This window comes from Recurvomyces mirabilis, assembly GCF_035927965.1.
Source record: "Recurvomyces mirabilis strain CCFEE 5264 chromosome Unknown scaffold_5, whole genome shotgun sequence".
NCBI classification, from domain to species: Eukaryota; Fungi; Ascomycota; class Dothideomycetes; order Mycosphaerellales; family Teratosphaeriaceae; genus Recurvomyces; species Recurvomyces mirabilis.
In genome coordinates, this window is record NW_027041939.1 from 330,852 (window position 1) to 349,847 (window position 18,996).

An 18,996-nucleotide genomic window follows, 5' to 3' on the forward strand; every position below is an offset into this window, starting at 1 on the left:
GTGGAATGAAATGCGAGCACTTTCACGATTGAGGCCAGAGAACTTTCACAGGTGCTTCCCACAGCCGATGATAGGTGAGAGACCTAAAGGCCATACGGCAGGCTAGAACTGCCACCTCCGTGTACTTACCAAGCGTACGTAGTCCAGAGAACAGATCTTGTGTATCATTTCGGTATTGCAGAACCCAGTTCCTGAGATTCTACTAGTTGCGAACGGATATGGCTACCACCTGTAGCGCCAAAAGAGAGATGGCCAGATCGTACAGCGAGCGGCCTGACTGGCAACGTCTGCCGACATGCTCGCGTACAGCTTCGAGGCCAGCTGGCGGTTCTTGGCGGTGTGACTGCGTTGGTGATATTGTACTGTCTCCACGACTTTACCCAAGGCCCAGAAAACCACGCATACCGCTGGTCATCCCGACAGACCAGATCAATTTCGAACAATATGTTTGCCGCAGAGCATGCTCATCAGCCCTTCGGGAGGACGACCAGGCAACCTGTGCCGCTCGTGTTCCCTCCACCACTGTGACCGCACTTCGAGCAGTTAGGTAGGACATCAGTATGGCCACTTCTCGCCCCATAGACCAGCGTTTGGCATGGAAATAGCGGAAAGAACATCGCGAGAACCAAGACCTTGCCGTCTGGAAGGAAATCCAGGTTTAAACCCATATCATTGTAAGCAGGACGACTTCCTTCTGCCGTACTTCGTTTTCGCATGAATGTGCGTTCGATGGCCGGCCTTGTAAGTAGCAATACAGTCGGGTGTATCGGACTCCTTAGCTCGTCAAACCAACATCATTCCCGTCCCTCCACTTCAACTCCATGGACTCAAAATTGGCATAACACCGGAACTCGTTGCTCAACCCTTTGCTGTGCTCTGGTTCAAACGTCGTCATCTTTGTCCCAATCTTTCCATACAACTTTGCCAGCGTTTCGTCTACCCGCTCGCCTGTACACGAGATGAGTTTCAGTCCGTCGCCACTCGAGCCGTCAAAAGGCTTCCACGACCTTGCGAGAAACCGAACAGTGAGTGCAGTCTTCGTCTGGCAATCTTCAGACAAGAAGGGCGGATCGCAGATTATATGATCGAAGCTGGACTTGAGCTCGGTTGGAAGTGCGAGAGGTTTGGAAAAGTCGTAGTACACGAAGTCGGAGCCCAGGACCTCGAACCTGCGGTCGAACTCCAGAAGTCTCACGACAGGTCGATCGGCGGCTGGTCTGGAGCTGAGGAGGTTCCGAAGAGCAACGTATGCACTTGGAGCAGACACGACGGCGATACAGGTCTCACTCGTTGCACCTGCCAAGAGTTGTTCGGCCAGAGTGTTTGCTGTCGCATCGGTGTACCAGAATTGCGATGCTTGCCAGTCTTCGTCGAACAGCGCCATACTGAGCTTGCCGTCTTGACCATCCTTTTCAAAGTCTTCTTCCGCTTTTGCTTTCAGTTCTTCAAATTGTTTGGCCTTGGCATCCTTTTCTGACAGGAAGTCCTGGAGTAGGCCAAGTGTATCTGCTGATAGTTGCGGTATGTCATCATCGTCGTCCAGCTTTGCCATGGCCATCTTCCGAGTCTGATTTAGTTGAACAATAATATTGTTTACGTTTCTTCCATGCTGTCTCTGTCCAAGATTGCAAGTGTGGCGCATGAAAGTAGACTTCGGCTAAGGACTGGGGCTTAGCGGCTTCTCGGCGCCTTGAATCTGCGGATATGATCAGGCGGCGGTGGCATAACACCTACGCTCACGTACACGATCCATCACGCTCGACCATCTTCTAGCGCTCTTACAGCCACCGGCATACTCGCCCAAATACTACTCTCGTGCTGATAAACCGCTCCATTGTATCGCATTGCAACGTCTTATCGCCACACAAAGGAGCCATGAGCTCTCGCTATCAGCGGGTACGTAATCAGGAGATATACTGTCAGCGTGCGGCAAGGACTAACACGGACGCCTTACAGATAGCGAGCGAAGACGCAGTCGACGATGCGACATTGGCGACATCACCTACAGCCGCCGTACCTACATCGCCACCTCCCTCTTTCCGCTCCCGTACTAGTAGCCGCCGAGCATCACGAGAAGACGGTCAGAAGAGCGAAGAGGACCGCGATCTGAACGATGCCTTCGACGCGCCATCAGAAGATGAGGCCGACGATGAGGATACACATGACCGACGGCGACTGATATCGGGCGATGATCAGGAGGCACAAGGATCCGACGCACGGCGACCACTAGTCGGCGAGAGAAGAGTGACACAACTACCAGCCTTCACACCTTCCGCGACACCAGCGGCACCAAACGGCAGGATGGTCGGCAACGGCTCAGACGGTGTCTTCGCAAATCTGAATGCCAAGCCTCGTGCCGGTGAAGATATAGAAGAGAAACCGCCAACCTACGAACAAGCAGCTGCGGACGCCGCGCCACCGTACTGGGAAACCACTGTCCTCTCACCCTATGCCTCAACAGGCAACCCAGATGATGTCTTCGTGGACGGGCTTCTAGTGGGCTCACTTTTCTCCTTCGTCTGGAACGCACTCATCTCCATGTCCTTCCAACTCATCGGCTTCCTGCTCACATACCTCTTACACACGACACATGCCGCCAAACACGGCTCACGCGCCGGCCTAGGAATCACGCTGGTTCAATATGGATTCCAGATGCGATATAATGCTGCGCAAGGCTCTGGCGACGACTCTGGTATTCCTTCTGCACCTGCGGACGGCGTACCTAGTGATCCCAATAAACATGACTTTGATCCGAATCAAGTTGGTGGGCCAGGTGGGCCAGTGGGAGCAATGCATGGCCTTTCGACGCAGGACATGCTTGCTTATGTGCTCATGATCGTGGGATGGTTTATTCTAATTCGTGCTGTTTCGGACTTTCTACGAGCGAGGAGGCAGGAGCAACTTGTACGATCGAGTCCGGACAGAGGTCTGGGCGTGGCTGTCGTCGCGGAAGGCGAGCAGCCCGAGACCAGCGTTTGAGCTAATATAGTTCCTTTACCATTACGAGATCATGTCCGCGAGCGTTCTTTCGTTTGTGTGAGAGCGACACCGGCGCTGGGAGCATTGGAAGCAGAGCCACGCTGGTTTTATTATGTATAGTTGTATGAAGCTCACTTCCAAATTCATCTCTCGTTTGGAATCCACGTAAAGAGACATAGCTTTTACAGATCAGAACGGATACATGAGAGGCTGAACTGGAGAGCTTGACGTTTAGGAAGGTAAACGCTACATACTGACAGACGGTCATTATGGCTGCGGGCCGCAGATATTAGCAGAACAGATTTGCCGCTTGCAATATCCAGCTAGCAAGCATTTGCCGCGCACAGCCTCGTGCAGGTCGACTTTATCGCGGCATCATTTGCCACTGTATGTAGGTGAGTGCGGTGAGAGACTCATCGTGATCGTAAAGCAGGAAGCAGAAGCTCAAGCAGCGACCTCAGTCGCAGCAGCTTCACCTTCGATCGTGCCAACTACGACCTCCCCATTGATAGCCTCTTCCACGACTTGCTCACCAGCCTCAGCCTCAGCCTCGACGTCAGCATCGCCAGCATCCTTGGCACCCTCCACCTCAGTACCGATCTTGTTGCCACCCCTGCCAGCAGCAGCACCACCCATCTTGGCAGGACGACCACGGCCGCGCTTGGTGCTGGCCTCAGAGGCAGGAGTCTTCTCTTTCTCGATCGAGGTGGCAGGAGCGGCGTCAGTGGTGTCGGCGTTGTAGTCGGCTTCCTTGTCTTCCTCCTTGATGTTGTCGGTAGTGGCGGCAACAGCAGGGGCAGCCTTCTTGGGCCGCCCACCCTTCTTCTTAGAAGCCTCAACAGCAGGAGCCTTCTCCCTCATCTCGGCCTCGCCATCAACCTGCTCAGTCTTCACAGCTTCATCGCTCACATCCTTCTTAGAAGCAGCAGCCTTCTTCGGCGGCCTTCCACCCTTCTTCTTGCCCGCCACTGGCTTGACTTCAACCTCAAGCTCAGCGTTCGCCTCCTGGTCGCCACCCTCCTCATCAGCAGCAGTAGCAACAACAACTTCGACTTTAGCCTTACGGCCACGCTTCTTAGGACTAGCTTCATTAGCGACCTCGTCTTCGCCCTCCTCCTCCTCACTCTTGACCGCGCGTTTGCGACCACCGGGCTTCTTGGCGGGGGTCTTCTCGATTTTGGCAGCGGCCTCGCCTTCACCTTCACCCTCACCCTCGCCACGTGATTGACCTGCCTCGAGTTTCTTGCGAAGGTTGTGCCAGGCTGTTGTGGCGGAGGCGGGAGTCTTGTAGCCGCTGAGTGGCGCGAGCTTTTTGTAGTCGATCTGTGTTGAGTGTCAGTTTCGGAGCAAGATATTAGAAGTCGTGCGCTGAGAACCCAGCAATGTGGAAGTAGACCTGGAACGTACCTTTGGCCATGAACCACCCTCGAAACACTGGACTACATTGGTGAGGAACTGCTGATCTTTCTCTGAGAAGGAGGGAGCCATTGTGTGTGAGCGTGCCTTGATTTGTGTATGCTGGTGTGGGCTTTGTTGCGTGGGATATCTCAGGAGTTGTAAGAGATTACTTCTATGCGTGTTGAAAGCCTAGAAAAGTTGGAAGTCGTGCAGAGGGGTGAAGCGTACTTATATTCTTGTGGAAGTGAGGTTCTTTAGTGTAGCTGCAGGTTTCACGTGCACAAACAAGAAGTGAGCTTACAGGTGAATAATCGTAACAGAGCTTAGGCAGCCACGCCGACCATGCTGTTTCATTTCGTGTATTCCACACTCAATGCGTGACCTCGGACTCATTTTATTGACTGGAAACCGCGGATTGCAGTCTCCTTTGATAGTTTGTAGAAGATAAGACATGTTGTGTATTGGTGGCCATCTCCCGTTTCGACCGTCGAATGAGACTACAGTGTAAGGATGTGATTCGTTGGCACGCAAAACTCCTTAAGGCACCGTACGCCCTCTCCGTTTTCGTAAGACAGGTGCAGGCAATGCGTCCAATATTTCCAACTTGGTGCCTAGAAACCTCTCCCACGACCACGCCCACCACCTCGCCCTCTACCGCCGCCTCTGCCACCACCCCTCATACCTCCACCTCGTCCTCCAGGGCCACCTGGAGCAGCACCGCCCTCCTTCTCCTTCCTCGCCTTGTTCTTGGGCTTCGGTGCATCATCGATCAGAAGCGTATCCAGAGGTAAGCTGTCCGGCAGGATGAAATATCTGATCTCACTTCCTCGGACAGAAATTTGGTCCAGGGAGATTTGTACGCCGCCTTTTGGTGTCATTTTCGCAGCGCGGAGGTTCGTGTTCATTTGTGGAGAGACTGAGGCTATTGTGCCGTGGATGATGGCACCGGTTTTGAGTTCGATGGTGACTGTTTCGTTTGTACATTTCATGAGGAATCTGTAAAGAGTACATCTTGTGTCAGTCCGGCTCTCGTGTTGTTGGCCTTGGGAGAAGAGTTCAGCACGCTTTACTGCTGGTGAAGGGTTTGAGTGTGGCTTACCTGACGAGCTTCATGGTCGCAACGAGTGCGTAGTGGCGTGAAGGAATGGGTCGGAGTGGTTGTACTGCTGTGCGCGAAACCTCTAGATGTGTTGCGATGTGCTTCGTCTTCATTTGTGTCGCATGTCGAAGCTGCCATGACTCGCGTGCGAGTGCGAGCGGAACAGGTCCGTCAGCTCAGTGAGGGCGTCACGAGAGCAGGCATCATTCGTTCATGCATCAATGCAATCTGTCTCTGCTATCGCCAGTACCCTCTGCCACGTGGTGCAAGATAGCGAACACATATACCGCTGCCGTCCAGTCATACTCTGCCATCAATCTCCATAAGTACAGTGCCACCATCTCGTAGCCTCCACTAATCGACCATCCTTCCACTCAACCACGAACTGCCATAGACACACATCATTCCAACAGAGCCGGAGCATTTGCATCGCAACGATGGCAGACTTCATGCAGAATCTCTGGTCCTCCGTGTTCACCCCCGGCGCAACCCCAACCCTCCTGCTAGCCACAAACCTCACCTTCGGCGCCCTGCAGACTCTCCTCCTTGCACTCCTCGTAGCCACTTACTCCATCCACTTCGCCATCCTCTCTCTGCTATGCGGAGGCCTCTGGTACAGCATCAACTGGTTCGCGACTGAGCTTCAGGCAGCACAGGCCAAGGAAGCGGAAGCCGAGCGAATACGGAAAGTGCAGAGCGAGAGTAGCGGGGGTAAGGAGAAGGGTGGGAGGGAGTGGAGGGCGAAGGGTGAGGTGGCGGATAGTGAGGCTGATGATGAGGGGGAGGATACGGAGACGGAGGAGGGTGCAACCAGGGAGAGTGCTGTCGGTCTTGGTGATGTGTTGGCGTCGAAAATGCAGGCACGAGAACAGCAAACGGATGGTGGTGCGGCAGATGAGCGGTCGGGAGTGGCAGCGGCGACAAGTGGAGCACAAAGTCATCTCAGTCCAGGCGACAATAGGCAGCGGAGGGTAGGTGGCGTAGAGAGCGGTTATGCTAGCAGCAGTACGGATAGTGAGTGGGAGAAAGTAGACGGCGATAGATGATCAGAATATCTACAGACTTTCAGCACTTCTTCTACGCCGGATAAGATGCCTTTCAATGCTCTCGCGCTTCCCTCTTTCGCTCTGAGAACTGGCATCTCCAAACACGTGATCCATCTGTTCAAGACTCTTGCCACGAGTTTCCGGCACGAATGACCATGTCCAGATCAAGCTGAAAAGACAGAAGACTGCAAAAAAGACGTATGCACCTGTGTATCCCATCAGCACTTCACATCAGACTGGACACATCGGAACACAACCTACCATAACCTGTCTTCTCGACCAGCGGCGGCGTGACAAGTCCAATGATGAAATTATTCAGCCAATTCGAACAAGTCGACAGCGCCACACCCTTCGCTCTCAGCGAGCTCGGAAAGATCTCAGAAGGCATAGCCCAAGGTACGGGACCCCACGAGGCCCCAAACGCAGCCATATACAAGAACAAGAATGCCACGCTCGCCCAGCCTTGTGCGCGATGAGCTGGCCAGTCGTCGCTGTATCTTGCAACCAGTCCAGCAATTACTACGTGAGAGAGGAACATCACCAGGCTGCCGAACGTCAGTAGCGGTCGGCGACCGAAACGATCCATGGTCCAAATCGAGGTCGTGACGCCGATAAGTTGAGTTATGTTGAGGACACCGGACATGATGAGTTGCATGCTATGATTCAGTCCCATGGTGGCGAAGAGTGTAGGGCTGTAGTAGATCAGGGCGTTGATGCCGACGAACTGCTGAAAGAACATGATGCCTACGCCCACGTGCGTTCTACGCCAGCAGCCAGGCTTGAAAAGATCGGCCCACGAGGCGAGTTCAAGTCGGAGCTTACTGCTTGTGCTTCCGTCTTGTAGGTGAGGATGTCGTTCTGCGCTGATCTCCTGATGCAAGGCCACTTCTGCTCGGATATCTTGATTCTCTAATTGCACTCTACTGTCAGACGTAGGAAGTTGTCGGAGTTTGGCCAGATTGTGTAGTGCTTCTTGATCTCGGCCCTTTGACGCTAGCCAGCGTGGACTGAATGGCAGGAAGATAATGCCGATACCTAGTATCAAGCCTGGAACGATTTGGAGAGCGAAAGGTAGCCTCCAAGCGAGCTCCGATGGTATGTGCTGCGTGCCATATGTGATCCAGAAGGCTATCACGATCCCAGTGACGATGCTGAGCTCTTCCAGAACCAGCAGGGTGCCTCGGATCTCAGGAGGACTGATCTCGCTGATGTATAGTGGAGCAACCATGGACAGCATACCAATGCCCAGGCCACCTATGAGCCGTGCAGTGACTAGCATACCGTAATTGATCGACGACGTCTGTAGTGCCGAACCAATAGTGAAGATCACGACAGCGAGCACAATCGAGTACTTCCTCGAGAATTTGTCTGCAATCCAGCCTTGGTTGAAAGCACCAAACAAAGCCCCTAGCTCGATCATAGCCGTGAGCAGGCCCTTTCGAAAGCCTGCGCTCGCAGCGCCATCCACGATGCCAGGAAAGCGCTGCAAGAATTGTTGCTCGACGAGGATGACGGAGACGACACCTTGATCGTAGCCAAACAGTAGGCCACCTAGAGCGGCGAATATGGCGCATAGAGCGACGTAGTAGGAGGCGAAGAGTCCATTTGATCCCGGTTTGCAATATGGTTGTCGCGGCGCAGGATCTAGATCATCGTTCTGTGCCATGTTCCTCTCCGAAGGCAGATCCGCCATAGCTGTATCGTCCGTTTCGCCCTTGAGTCAAGCTTCTGTCAATACTGACAGTCTTGGGATCGAATAATAAATTTCATGTTGAGAGTTATGGAGCGGAACAATGTTGATGAGAGGTGCCGTTGACGGCGGAAGGCCATCTTACCTCTTCATGCTCCAAGAGCCCCACAGCCTCTTCACGCGCCATCAGGTCTGATGTGATCGCTATCACTCGAGCCGGTAAAGTGTACACTTTAGGCCATTTCAGGCCGCAATATGTGTTCGTAGGGATAATTCAGTCAGTGTAGTGTAGTGAAGTGCAAGGAGGCGAGAACGGAGGCGGATAAACCTTGCGCCGACGGCGATTCTTCGATATGCTTGTCACCTGTCCTCGGTGGCAAGAGATCATTTGGACATCTATCGGCAGCGACACTTGTAAGCTATTCTAGGCACTGCTTGAAGCCATCCTATGATCGCAGTCAATGAGGCGGCCAGCTTCGATGCCTTCCAAGATAACCTAAGCACGGCCGTCATTGCCAGATTGTCACCAAAGACAGGAAAGGGTGGCAGAAAGAAGGCTATCAAAGGACGAAAGAATGAGATCAAGCCTGTGATCAGGGTATCAAGCGATGCTGCCGATGGCTTGAATGAGGGAGACGCTTCCGGACTTGGCGAATTCATCGAGGTATGTCAAGCTGGCATTGGTATCGTTGACACTACTGACAACAACGATCAGTTCTTGGCCGAGGAGATCTTTGTCTCATTACCGTCAGATCTTCGTACATTGTCGTATGCCACGACACAGGACGAGTCATCGCTGAAGGAGAAATATGAGGTCCCGCTAGACAGCACCCTCGTCGAAAGTATCGTCGAGCACCTACCACCACCCATTGCCGACTCTCTGCAGACATACGGCCTGATCGAGGACTCCACTTACCTGGACAAGCTTCTCGAACCCGTCTTGGAGTCCTACATCACCGCCACGATCTCGCCACCCCCAGAATACACCCCAGCCCTAATAGCCACACGACCCGATGGCTGCGAGATCTGTGGCCGTGAACACCTACCTCTGACGTACCACCATCTAATTCCCCGGCAAATGCATGCTAAGGCGGTCAAGCAAGGCTGGCACAAGGACTGGGAGCTAAATAGAGTAGCCTGGCTCTGTAGGGCTTGCCATACATATGTTCATAAGATTGCTTCCAATGAGGAGCTGGCTAAGGAGTGGTATAGTGTTGAACTTCTGACGGAGAGGGAGGATGTGCAGAAGTGGGCGAAGTGGGTTGGGAATGTGAGGTGGAAGGCGAGGTAGGATGCAACGACGATCGACGATCGACTTCGTCCAGATTTAGTGAACCTGACCGTTGACTGGACGAAACGCCAGCCGCAGATCATAATAGCAGAGCGTTACAGCGTGCTTGCGACGAGTTCGAACAGAATCTGATCCCATGTGCAAGAATAGCCGTTCAGCAGAGAACTGACGCTGCAGTAGCGTGCCATTGGGACGTCCGTGAGGCGTAGGGCGCCACGGTGTGGCAGCTATGACGCACGGACTATATCAGGTTGACTTCGAGAGCAGCATCGGTTCGTGAACTCAGTCACGCATCTGCATTGAGCGAGCGGTGTGCTCAGCAGCAGTGACGTGAAGCTGTTTGATCTGTTTATAACCGACATCTTTGAGTGTCCTGAAAACGAAGCAAGATGTTACATGGTCCCATAACGGGCTGGAACGCGAGGTCTAGACTGACCAGAGCATCCTTGTGAAGCGTGGATCACAAGCACCATTTTAAGATCGGCTTGTATGACGCCTGATCCAGATCTATGGGCTTGGTGAGGATACCACGTTTCGCGTCATGCATGGCATGATCCGAAGAGGATTTCGGCCGTCAATGGCAACGCCATTGTAGTATGCATGCTGCTGCCACGCGACGACCACCAGCGCAAGCCATAGACCTGCTGAACGGACAGGTCCTTTTGGCTCTATCATGCATGGGCGGCAGGAGTCCATCGTTTGGCGTATAGCAATATCCAAGGAGTAGTACTGCAAACCTTCATACTTCAGTATAGTGTATAGTGCACCGGTACAAGGCCTTCGGTACATGTGGTAAGGCACATGCTTCGGCGCACTGGTGTAGCCACAAACAGTGGCTGCACGTGGCATGATCAACCTTATCTGGGGGTGACAGGCTTGATATGGCACACTCAGCCTCAGTACGAGTCGTCCCATTGGTTGTGTGTACGCCATAAAAGTACGGGCAGCACGCGAGAAAGCCACAGCATGCAGGTTGCGAATCGGAGAGTCCGACGAGAACAGCACTTATGCTAGGCTAGCGCGTGTCTATGCACGGTGCGGGAAGGTAGAGAAAGTCATGAGGTGCCACGAACGTGTCTGCATCGTGCTGTAAGCCTTGACTGGCATAACGATTGGATGAGGTGAGGTCGATGACGGAGTGAAGTCGAAGAATAGCAGTGCTGGTCTGGAATTTTTGCTGCTGAGCTGAAAGCGGTGAATGATCGACGTGAGGTTTCTTCGGTCCAGGACTGCTAGGCGCATGGGCCCCCTCCTCTTCTCCACCACGCGCTTGGAGCCTTACGACGCCAACTAAGCTCACTACACTTTCCTACCTATTCTGCCCCCTGCTCTACCCACGACCCGTGCAGTGACTGCCGACGCCATCGTAGATCGTGATTAGCAGCGCGGGCGTGACACCACGGCCGACATTCTGGGAAGCTTTCTGGACGCTACCCTGGAAAGAAACACAGCCTCCACCTTGCTAAACAGAGTGCTACTACGACATCGACAGCACTACGCGATACTACCTTGACGTCCTAGCAGTAGACTTATATCCACCCCGCTATCAGTACATAACAAGACCTCCTACCACGAGAGGCAACGATCAGCATTGGCGCACAGTCGCCTCAAGCACCTAGCTTGACACCATACTCGGGTACCATATAAGACTTCTCCAGCCATGTCATATTACCCAGGCCAGGGTCACCATCAAGGAGGTGGAGGCTATCCACCACCACAGCAGGGCTATAACGGATACGCTCCTCCACAGCAGTACAGTGCACCTCCACCACAGAATTATCCGTGAGTGTCACCAGGAAAGATACACACCATCGCATGCTGATAACTGTGAAGACAATATAGCAACCCGTCACCACAACCACCATACAACGGGGGCTACGGCGCCCCTCCTCCACAGAATTATGGGGGCTATCAGAATGCAGGTCCACCGCAGCAGGGCTATGGTGGCTACCAACAGCAAGGCCGTGGGTCAAGGGCTTTTCGGGCTCGACGACATTTAGCTGATTGAATCCCAGAATTCGGCGCACCACCCCCCCCACCACAACAGATGCAGAACTTCGGTTCGGGCGCTCCAAACGGATACCAATTCCAGTACTCCAACTGCACGGGTCGCAGGAAAGCTCTCCTCATTGGTGTCAATTACTTCGGTCAAAGAGGACAGCTACGAGGCTGCATCAATGATGTCAAGAACATGTCTACATATCTGAACCAGCACTTCGGTTACGCGAGAGAGGATATGGTGTGCCTAACGGACGATCAGCAGAACCCAATGAGCCAGCCAACGAAGCAGAACATACTGCGTGCTATGCACTGGCTGGTGAAAGACGCCCGACCAAATGACTCACTCTTCTTTCACTACTCTGGACACGGTGGACAGACCAAGGATCTGGATGGTGATGAAGACGATGGTTATGATGAAGTCATCTACCCCGTGGACTTCAGGCAAGCAGGACACATTGTTGATGATGAGATGCATCGTATCATGTGTGTAATCTTGGACTGGCTAGTGCTTTCGCATGACTGACATGGTTTTAGGGTTGCAAATCTCCAACCAGGTGTACGACTAACTGCGATCTTCGACTCGTGCCACTCCGGCTCGGCACTTGACCTCCCATATATTTATTCGACTCAGGGTGTACTCAAGGAGCCAAACCTTGCCAAGGAAGCTGGTCAAGGCTTGCTCAGCATCGTGGGCCAGTACGCTCGTGGCGACCTCGGCGGCATTGCTTCCACGGCGATGGGCCTATTCAAGAAAGCGACTTCAGGCGACGACACATACCAGCGCAACTTGCGTACGAAGACGTCCCCGGCAGATGTGATCATGTGGAGTGGAAGCAAGGACGATCAGACCTCGTACGTAAACCTCAGCTTCCCTGACGAGCCCTCTTGTTTGCGCATGCGGCATGATTCTTGCGCGTTCACAACCCCCGAGCTTGTACAGACCACCCCGGGTGGACAGAGTCATAAGCTCGATGGGTGCAGTGTGGCTGCAGGCTGGGCATATATGCCTTTCCGCGACATGCAGGGTAACATTCTGGCTTGATGTCTGACTTTGCTTTGTTGTTTGTTTGCCGCACTTTAGCAAGGCGTTGGTGGCTGCCGCTCTGGAAAGCGATCACGAAAGCAAGACTTGTCTTTTACATAGTGTACAGCGTTCTACTCAACGTCCCTTCGCCTTGCGGAGCCTTACGAGGCTGCTGCTTGGTGTCTGGACGACGAGTTGCGTTGACACTGTCGCCTTATCACACGGAATCATATATTGCGCTAGCGTATATGCTGACTATCATTTCGTCACAGACAAGACGCAAACATTGCCGGACAAGCCACAGGCGCCATGTCCTGGGCTTTCATCGCAGCACTCAAGAAGAAGCCTCAACAAAGCTACGTGGAACTGCTCAACAGCATTCGCGTCGAGTTGGAGGGCAAGTACACACAGAAGCCGCAGCTTAGCTGCAGTCACCCGCTTGGTAGGCCACAGACAGCGATACATGTCGCATCGTAACAAGATTCCCTAACCAATGACACCCCTCCTAATAATTTGTGCCACAGATACGAATCTGCTCTACGTTATGTGAAGGAGCTATGACTTTTACGGACAGGATGTACATGTATACAGGGTGTCAACGACGGGGGCGGGCGGCTATGGGATGCGTATCAAAAAGCTTGGGAGCATGGGATGTCTTCCAGTAGGCGGGCAGGTGAACAGGGGAGATTGTGATGGTCACGCTTCCCACCTGAATCGTGGCGCGAGGTTCCCGAGACTTGACCATTGGATGAGCTACGGGAGGCGTTCTTGGAAAGCCATCCAGTAACGGAGCGTGGAATCTTCTTGATAGCGGTGTGATTATACAAGTTTTGCCGACCGGACAAGAACAATTCTCGGCTGTGGTGGTGTTGTACCGTCGTGAGCTTTGGTATGGGATTTTGACGTGTGTTAAGCGAGCCGTTCGGGTAAGTGACGATCATGCCTTCCCAATCGAGACCTTGGACCTTGCCGGATTGGATTGAGAGTCTCATCTTGTGCATCTGGGACGTCACGCTACGCCACGTGTGTGTGAATGACTGACAACACATCCGCCATAATAAGCGAGCTTGAGAGGGCCGACGACCACAGCAATTTCGTTCATCGCAACACCAGACCCTCGTCTTCTCAAGCCAACCTCGGTCTCTACTCAAAAGACGGGATTCGCGGAAGATTCGGATACACGTCCGATTCTTCACCCCGCTTCGCTTGCGACTTTCTGGCTTCTTTCGTGCTCAAGCCATCCAGCCTCGCGAACTTCACCACGTCACGATTTGCTCGCTTTTGGTGCTAAGGCTTCGATTGACTACTAGCTTTAAGGCTAGGCTGTGCTAGGCAGGCGAATAGCTGTTGAAGCTTTGGAGACGGTTGCGGGGAACGGTTGCTATGAGCGATGATCGAATCTTGCAGCATTGAACGGTCCGCTGCTGACGGACCATCGTGCCATCGATAGAGCTGACAGACAGTAGTAGCTGTGAGAGAGAGCTATTAATCGGGTACATGTGGACATTCTGTGCAGAAGATTCCATGACAAGCTGTCTTGATCCTTCGTTTATGGACGACCATCAGACGCACCAAGCCAATAGAAGTACCGTGGCATAAGATGCATAATAACGGCTTGGACCGTGAACGCACTGTCTTGCGAGGTTTACCGCATGCCGGGGCCTACGCAATACACTTCCAAAGAGGAGTATGCGGAAGAACCTCACGCCGTGTCTGTAAAGACCTCACTTCCCTTCCTACCATCCACTCTCCTCTCGCAACTGTTATCCGACATCTATTAGAATGCATCTCACCAGCACTGTAGGCGCTGTCGCGGCGCTGGGGACAACGCTCCTAGGCCAGGCTGCTGCTCAAGGCAGCTATGGCGGCTCGACTACAAACAATGCCAGCAGCAGCTTACCAATAGTCGACCTTGGTTACGAACTCCACCAGGCTGCCCTCTACAACTCTACTGGAGGGTTCTACAACTTCAGCAATATCCGTTACGCTGCTCCGCCAGTCGGTGAGAACAGGTTTAATGTTCCACAGGCACCAGCGGTCAATCGCTCGAGCGTCCAGCAAGGTCTACAGGGACGAATCTGTCCTCAGGCCAACCCGGCGTGGCTACTGATCGCCGAAGCCTACATCCCCCAGTATCTCGGTGGCAAAACCAACTTCACCCAAGCCGACTTTCCCAGCGCAAATAGCTCGTCTTCCAGTGCTCTGCCCGCACAAGATCCTAGGACTACCGAGGACTGCTTGTTCTTGGACGTTGTTGTCCCGGAGAAGATCTTCAATAACAGGAACAATGGCTACGGTGCACCCGTGCTTGTTTGGATCTATGGCGGCGGGTATACTGCCGGCTCAAAGTCTGACTCTGGTAACCCTGCTGGTCTATTGGCGAGGAGCGAGAATAATGGCGCGAGTGGCGTAATCGTACGTCTTTCGCTCAAGTAGTCAAAATGATTGCATCGAAACTGACCCATTTCGTAGTACGTCAGCTTGAACTACCGCCTTGGTGCCTTCGGCTGGCTATCTGGTCCAACCTTCCAAGCAAATGGCACTGCAAATGCTGGTCTGCACGACCAAAGGTTTGCGCTCGAGTGGATTCAAGCCAACATTGCCAAGTTCGGTGGTGATCCCAACCGTGTCACCGTCTTCGGCGAGTCTGCGGGAGGTGGTTCAATCATGCATCAAATCACTGCCTACGGCGGCAACAATGGATCAGTACCGTTCGCTCAGGCCGTGCCCCAATCCCCTGGCTGGCAGCCTTTCGTCTCGAACAACCAGCAGGAATCGATCTTCAACTCGTATCTGTCGCTGCTGAACGTTTCAACGATCGAGCAGGCACGCCAGCTACCATCTTCTGCACTCATCACCGCGAACATTATCCAGGTCGGCCTTTCTCAGTATGGTAGTTTCACATATGGCCCGACTGTAGATGGTGACTTTGTTCCGGCCATGCCTGGAGAACTTCTTTTGCACGGCCAATTCGATAAGAGTCTTCGAATTATGGTTGGCCACAACGCGGATGAGGTCAGTCTCGTTCATGATCAACGACAGGTATGCGTGCTAACAACATACAGGGGCTCCTGTTCACATCACCTTTCACACAGACCAACGCCGATTTCGCAGCTTTCGTCGTCGGCGATTTGCCCTCTCTTCGTGGTTTGCCATCGACGCTCGACTATATCACGAACACTCTTTATCGTAATTACTTTTCACCATAAACACCTTTGTGCCAGCTGACAGATTGTACAGCCCCGGTCTTCGATGGCTCGCAAGCCATGGGCTACACAAATCAAATCGCTCGTGCTGCCGCAGCTACCAGCGAGTTGATCTTCACTTGCAACACGTTCTACCTGAACAAAGCGTATGGCAATAATACGCATGCGTACTTCTTCACTGTGCCTCCGGCTTTACATGTAAGTTTTCCCCGGCTTCGTCACTCCCAGGGACAAATACTAACCCGATCTCCAGGGATCTGATGTCCCCTATACATACTACAATGGGCCCTCAGCATCTGTGTTGAACTCGCAAATCGCCATTGCGTTGCAGGAGTACATCACAAGCTTTGCGGAAACCGGAAATCGTAAGCATCTCCCCTCGCCTACTGGTCTGGGAGCGATTTATACTGACTACTTTACAGCCAACGAACAAGGTGTCCCATACTTCGTCATGTACGGTCAGAACGCGACTGTCCAGAATCTGAACATCACTGGCATTTCTGAAGTCATGGATCCCACTGCCAATGCTAGATGCAACTGGTGGCAAAAGGTGCTATACGTCTAGAGGACGTGCCAACACGAAATAATGGTAATATGGACGAAGACATGTACATAGTATGCACATACTGTAACTTGGAATGATTTGTTCGCCAAAATTACTCTCCACGATTCAGTTTCCTCTGATACTGCACGAGCCTTTTGTGGCGTTAGTGACCAAAGCTCTTTCCCGCTGCAAGCTGTAGCTCACGATGACGTGAGAGTCTTCGGTGAAGCGCCTCCTCTCATGCCTGGGCTGCATTCTGAAATCTTCACCAGCCATTCCATCAACCACAATCACAAACCATCTTCACAATACAGACGAGACAGTCCTCAAACAAATCAATCATCAATAACAACTCCCGACAACCACCTCAAAATGTTCCGTCAAGCAATCGCCAGGCAAGCTCGCCCTTTCAGCACCTCGGTTGCTGTCCGCAAATCCGCCATCGACACGGCCAAGGAGACTGTCCAGGCCGCCGACAAGACTGTTGCGCAGCAGATCGTGAAGGGCATCGAGGCCGGTGGTAAGCTTCTGACACGCGAGGATCTGATTTGAGCTCTACTGATCGCTTGCGACAGAGCAAGCCGCTCAGGCCGCGAAAGAGGCCGCTGGTATGAGCTCTGCTGAGGCACAGGGCGAGGCATCGAAGATGGCAGGGCAGGCACAAGGAGAGGCGTCGAAGTTGGCTGGGCAGGCACAGGGCAAGGCTCAGGAAGTTGTAAGTGATCTTGTTGTAGTGGGACATGGATGATTTACTGATACTGACTTCCCAGGCCGGCCAAGTCAAGGGCGCCGCTGAGCAGGCTAAGCAAAAGATGTAAAAGCGTAGCAGGGAACAGAAGACAAGAGTTAATTCCGTTGACTTGAGGCAAGATAGGGTGTACCTGATGTGTAACACTATCCTGCGACATTGCGGGCCTGCTTTACCTTGTACCATTTGGATGCACCATCAATCAATGTCCTACGTACCTTTGTGTCATGGCGGTGCCCAGCTTCGAACAGCATGTACACAATCTCATGGGTATGGGTCGAGCAAGTCATGTTATGACCTGCGATCTTTCAAGGAGTTTGCTACCGACCGTATGCTTCACACTCTCCAATTGAGCCGGGCAAGCAGATGGTAGAACATGAGAACCGTCTGGTCTTGGAGATGGATCTGCTACGTCACGGGTGACTTTTCCCATCATCTGCCTCCAGCATCACATGATTCTCTCCTCAGACTTGTATCGTGTAACTCATATGCGTGGAATGCTTGCATCTTCGCCAAAGAGTCCAGATGCTATTACAACCAATAGCTCGACGAACGTGCGCTTCGCCACGAGGCTCAAAGTTCACGTCATAGTCCGTGCTTGACCCTCAGCCACAATTCCAGCAATTCTGGCTCTGCACTTCTCTCCCCACCAACCCACACAACAATCCCTCCCCAACACCAGCGATACGTCTCCTGAACAGTAACCTCTTCCCTTCGACAGAATCACTCGACTTGCTACCTGGTATCCGAAGAGCACTATTTCCACATCCTACTCCCGCCTCGATCATCCTTGCCTACCATGGCGACAAACCCGCATATGGAACTCGACCCCAAGTACGATCACTACGACTACCCTACAACAGCGCCTGAGACCAAGCCTGGCCATCCAGGACACACGACCAAGGAACAAGATGCTGCCGTGCATCAGCTCCGTACTATGCTCGAGCAGGATGGTGTCAAGGACAGACTGGACACTCTGACTATGCTCCGCTTCCTGCGAGCACGCAAGTTCGACGTACAGCTCTCCAAGAAGATGTGGGTTGCGATCTTTCATTGCTTGAAATGAGTCCGTGCTGACGATTCTTGTTCTAGGTTCGAGGAGTGCGAGCAATGGCGGAATCAGTTCGGCGGCGGTGTAGACAACCTCGTACAGAACTTTGACTACAAGGAAAAGCCGCAGGTATTCGCATACTACCCGCAATACTATCACAAGACGGACAAGGATGGCAGACCCGTCTACGTTGAGCAGCTCGGCAAAATCGATCTTGGCAAACTTCGACAAATCACCACCGATGAGCGCATGCTAGAAAATTTGGTGGTTGAGTACGAGAAGATGGCCGATCCACGATTACCAGCATGTTCGCGTAAAGCGGGATGCTTGTTAGAGACCTGCTGCACGATCATGGACTTGAAGGGAGTGGGTATCAGCAAGGCTGGAGAGGTGTACGGATACCTGCAGCGAGCGTCGGGCATCAGCCAGAACTACTACCCAGAGCGACTCGGCAAGCTCTACATCATCAACGCGCCATGGGGCTTCAGTGGTATCTTCAGTGTGATCAAGCGATTTCTGGATCCAGTCACGGTTGCCAAGATTCACGTGCTGGGCTCCGGATACAAGTCGGAGCTGTTGGGTCAGGTGCCAAAGGAGAATCTGCCGTCTGAATTCGGTGGTAACTGCAAGTGTCAGGGAGGTTGCCAGCTGAGTGACGAGGGTCCATGTGAGTGCGACGTCTCTTGGGTGTTCTGGCAGTGCTGACATTTGTGTTCTAGGGAGGGATCCACAATGGGCGAAGCCGGCGGCTTGGGAGAAGAAAGGCAACACCATTCCGGCAACAGAGAGCCATGTCGGTGAGGGGATGCCGCCACCGGCTTACGCGCCAGGTCATGGCCAAGGCCAGGAAGTACTTGCTGAGAAGGGTGCCCCTGTCACCCACTGATTCCTTGCTCGTTTGGCCTGGAGCGAATAAGTA

At 53.1% G+C, this 18,996-nt stretch overlaps 10 protein-coding genes across 10 annotated transcripts; 6 read left to right on the forward strand and 4 right to left on the reverse strand.

The window, feature by feature from the left end:
- Nucleotides 1-775: 775 nt before the first annotated feature.
- On the reverse strand, nucleotides 776-1,558 carry EFM5_1 (Protein-lysine N-methyltransferase efm5; the record flags this gene model as incomplete). Its single annotated transcript, XM_064835144.1, has 1 exon — nucleotides 776-1,558. The coding sequence occupies one exon, from the start codon at nucleotides 1,556-1,558 to the stop codon at nucleotides 776-778; it is 783 nt and encodes a 260-aa protein (XP_064697079.1).
- Nucleotides 1,559-1,875: 317 nt separating this feature from the next.
- On the forward strand, nucleotides 1,876-2,979 carry LTS14_002439 (uncharacterized protein; the record flags this gene model as incomplete). The annotated part of the gene is made up of 2 exons (XM_064835145.1): nucleotides 1,876-1,896; nucleotides 1,957-2,979. 2 exons carry the CDS (start codon nucleotides 1,876-1,878, stop codon nucleotides 2,977-2,979), a joined length of 1,044 nt encoding a protein of 347 aa, XP_064697080.1.
- Nucleotides 2,980-3,423: 444 nt separating this feature from the next.
- LTS14_002440 (uncharacterized protein) lies at nucleotides 3,424-4,467 on the reverse strand (the record flags this gene model as incomplete). The annotated part of the gene is made up of 2 exons (XM_064835146.1): nucleotides 3,424-4,302; nucleotides 4,387-4,467. 2 exons carry the CDS (start codon nucleotides 4,465-4,467, stop codon nucleotides 3,424-3,426), a joined length of 960 nt encoding a protein of 319 aa, XP_064697081.1.
- Nucleotides 4,468-4,988: 521 nt separating this feature from the next.
- smd1 (Sm snRNP core protein Smd1) lies at nucleotides 4,989-5,490 on the reverse strand (the record flags this gene model as incomplete). Its single annotated transcript, XM_064835147.1, has 2 exons — nucleotides 4,989-5,373; nucleotides 5,477-5,490. The coding sequence occupies 2 exons, from the start codon at nucleotides 5,488-5,490 to the stop codon at nucleotides 4,989-4,991; spliced, it is 399 nt and encodes a 132-aa protein (XP_064697082.1).
- A 1,041-nt stretch (nucleotides 5,491-6,531) lies between these two features.
- On the reverse strand, nucleotides 6,532-8,215 carry LTS14_002442 (uncharacterized protein; the record flags this gene model as incomplete). The annotated part of the gene is made up of 2 exons (XM_064835148.1): nucleotides 6,532-6,728; nucleotides 6,784-8,215. The coding sequence occupies 2 exons, from the start codon at nucleotides 8,213-8,215 to the stop codon at nucleotides 6,532-6,534; spliced, it is 1,629 nt and encodes a 542-aa protein (XP_064697083.1).
- A 445-nt stretch (nucleotides 8,216-8,660) lies between these two features.
- On the forward strand, nucleotides 8,661-9,503 carry LTS14_002443 (uncharacterized protein; the record flags this gene model as incomplete). Its single annotated transcript, XM_064835149.1, has 2 exons — nucleotides 8,661-8,876; nucleotides 8,928-9,503. 2 exons carry the CDS (start codon nucleotides 8,661-8,663, stop codon nucleotides 9,501-9,503), a joined length of 792 nt encoding a protein of 263 aa, XP_064697084.1.
- Nucleotides 9,504-11,163: 1,660 nt separating this feature from the next.
- Nucleotides 11,164-12,546, forward strand: MCA1 (Ca(2+)-dependent cysteine protease; the record flags this gene model as incomplete). The annotated part of the gene is made up of 4 exons (XM_064835150.1): nucleotides 11,164-11,285; nucleotides 11,346-11,467; nucleotides 11,519-11,987; nucleotides 12,039-12,546. The coding sequence occupies 4 exons, from the start codon at nucleotides 11,164-11,166 to the stop codon at nucleotides 12,544-12,546; spliced, it is 1,221 nt and encodes a 406-aa protein (XP_064697085.1).
- A 1,764-nt stretch (nucleotides 12,547-14,310) lies between these two features.
- LTS14_002445 (uncharacterized protein) lies at nucleotides 14,311-16,299 on the forward strand (the record flags this gene model as incomplete). Its single annotated transcript, XM_064835151.1, has 6 exons — nucleotides 14,311-14,943; nucleotides 15,001-15,543; nucleotides 15,594-15,717; nucleotides 15,769-15,932; nucleotides 15,988-16,099; nucleotides 16,157-16,299. 6 exons carry the CDS (start codon nucleotides 14,311-14,313, stop codon nucleotides 16,297-16,299), a joined length of 1,719 nt encoding a protein of 572 aa, XP_064697086.1.
- A 351-nt stretch (nucleotides 16,300-16,650) lies between these two features.
- Nucleotides 16,651-17,096, forward strand: LTS14_002446 (uncharacterized protein; the record flags this gene model as incomplete). Its single annotated transcript, XM_064835152.1, has 3 exons — nucleotides 16,651-16,798; nucleotides 16,854-16,993; nucleotides 17,049-17,096. The coding sequence occupies 3 exons, from the start codon at nucleotides 16,651-16,653 to the stop codon at nucleotides 17,094-17,096; spliced, it is 336 nt and encodes a 111-aa protein (XP_064697087.1).
- Nucleotides 17,097-17,825: 729 nt separating this feature from the next.
- On the forward strand, nucleotides 17,826-18,963 carry SEC14 (cytosolic factor, phosphatidylinositol/phosphatidylcholine transfer protein; the record flags this gene model as incomplete). The annotated part of the gene is made up of 3 exons (XM_064835153.1): nucleotides 17,826-18,061; nucleotides 18,119-18,744; nucleotides 18,797-18,963. 3 exons carry the CDS (start codon nucleotides 17,826-17,828, stop codon nucleotides 18,961-18,963), a joined length of 1,029 nt encoding a protein of 342 aa, XP_064697088.1.
- Nucleotides 18,964-18,996: the final 33 nt, after the last annotated feature.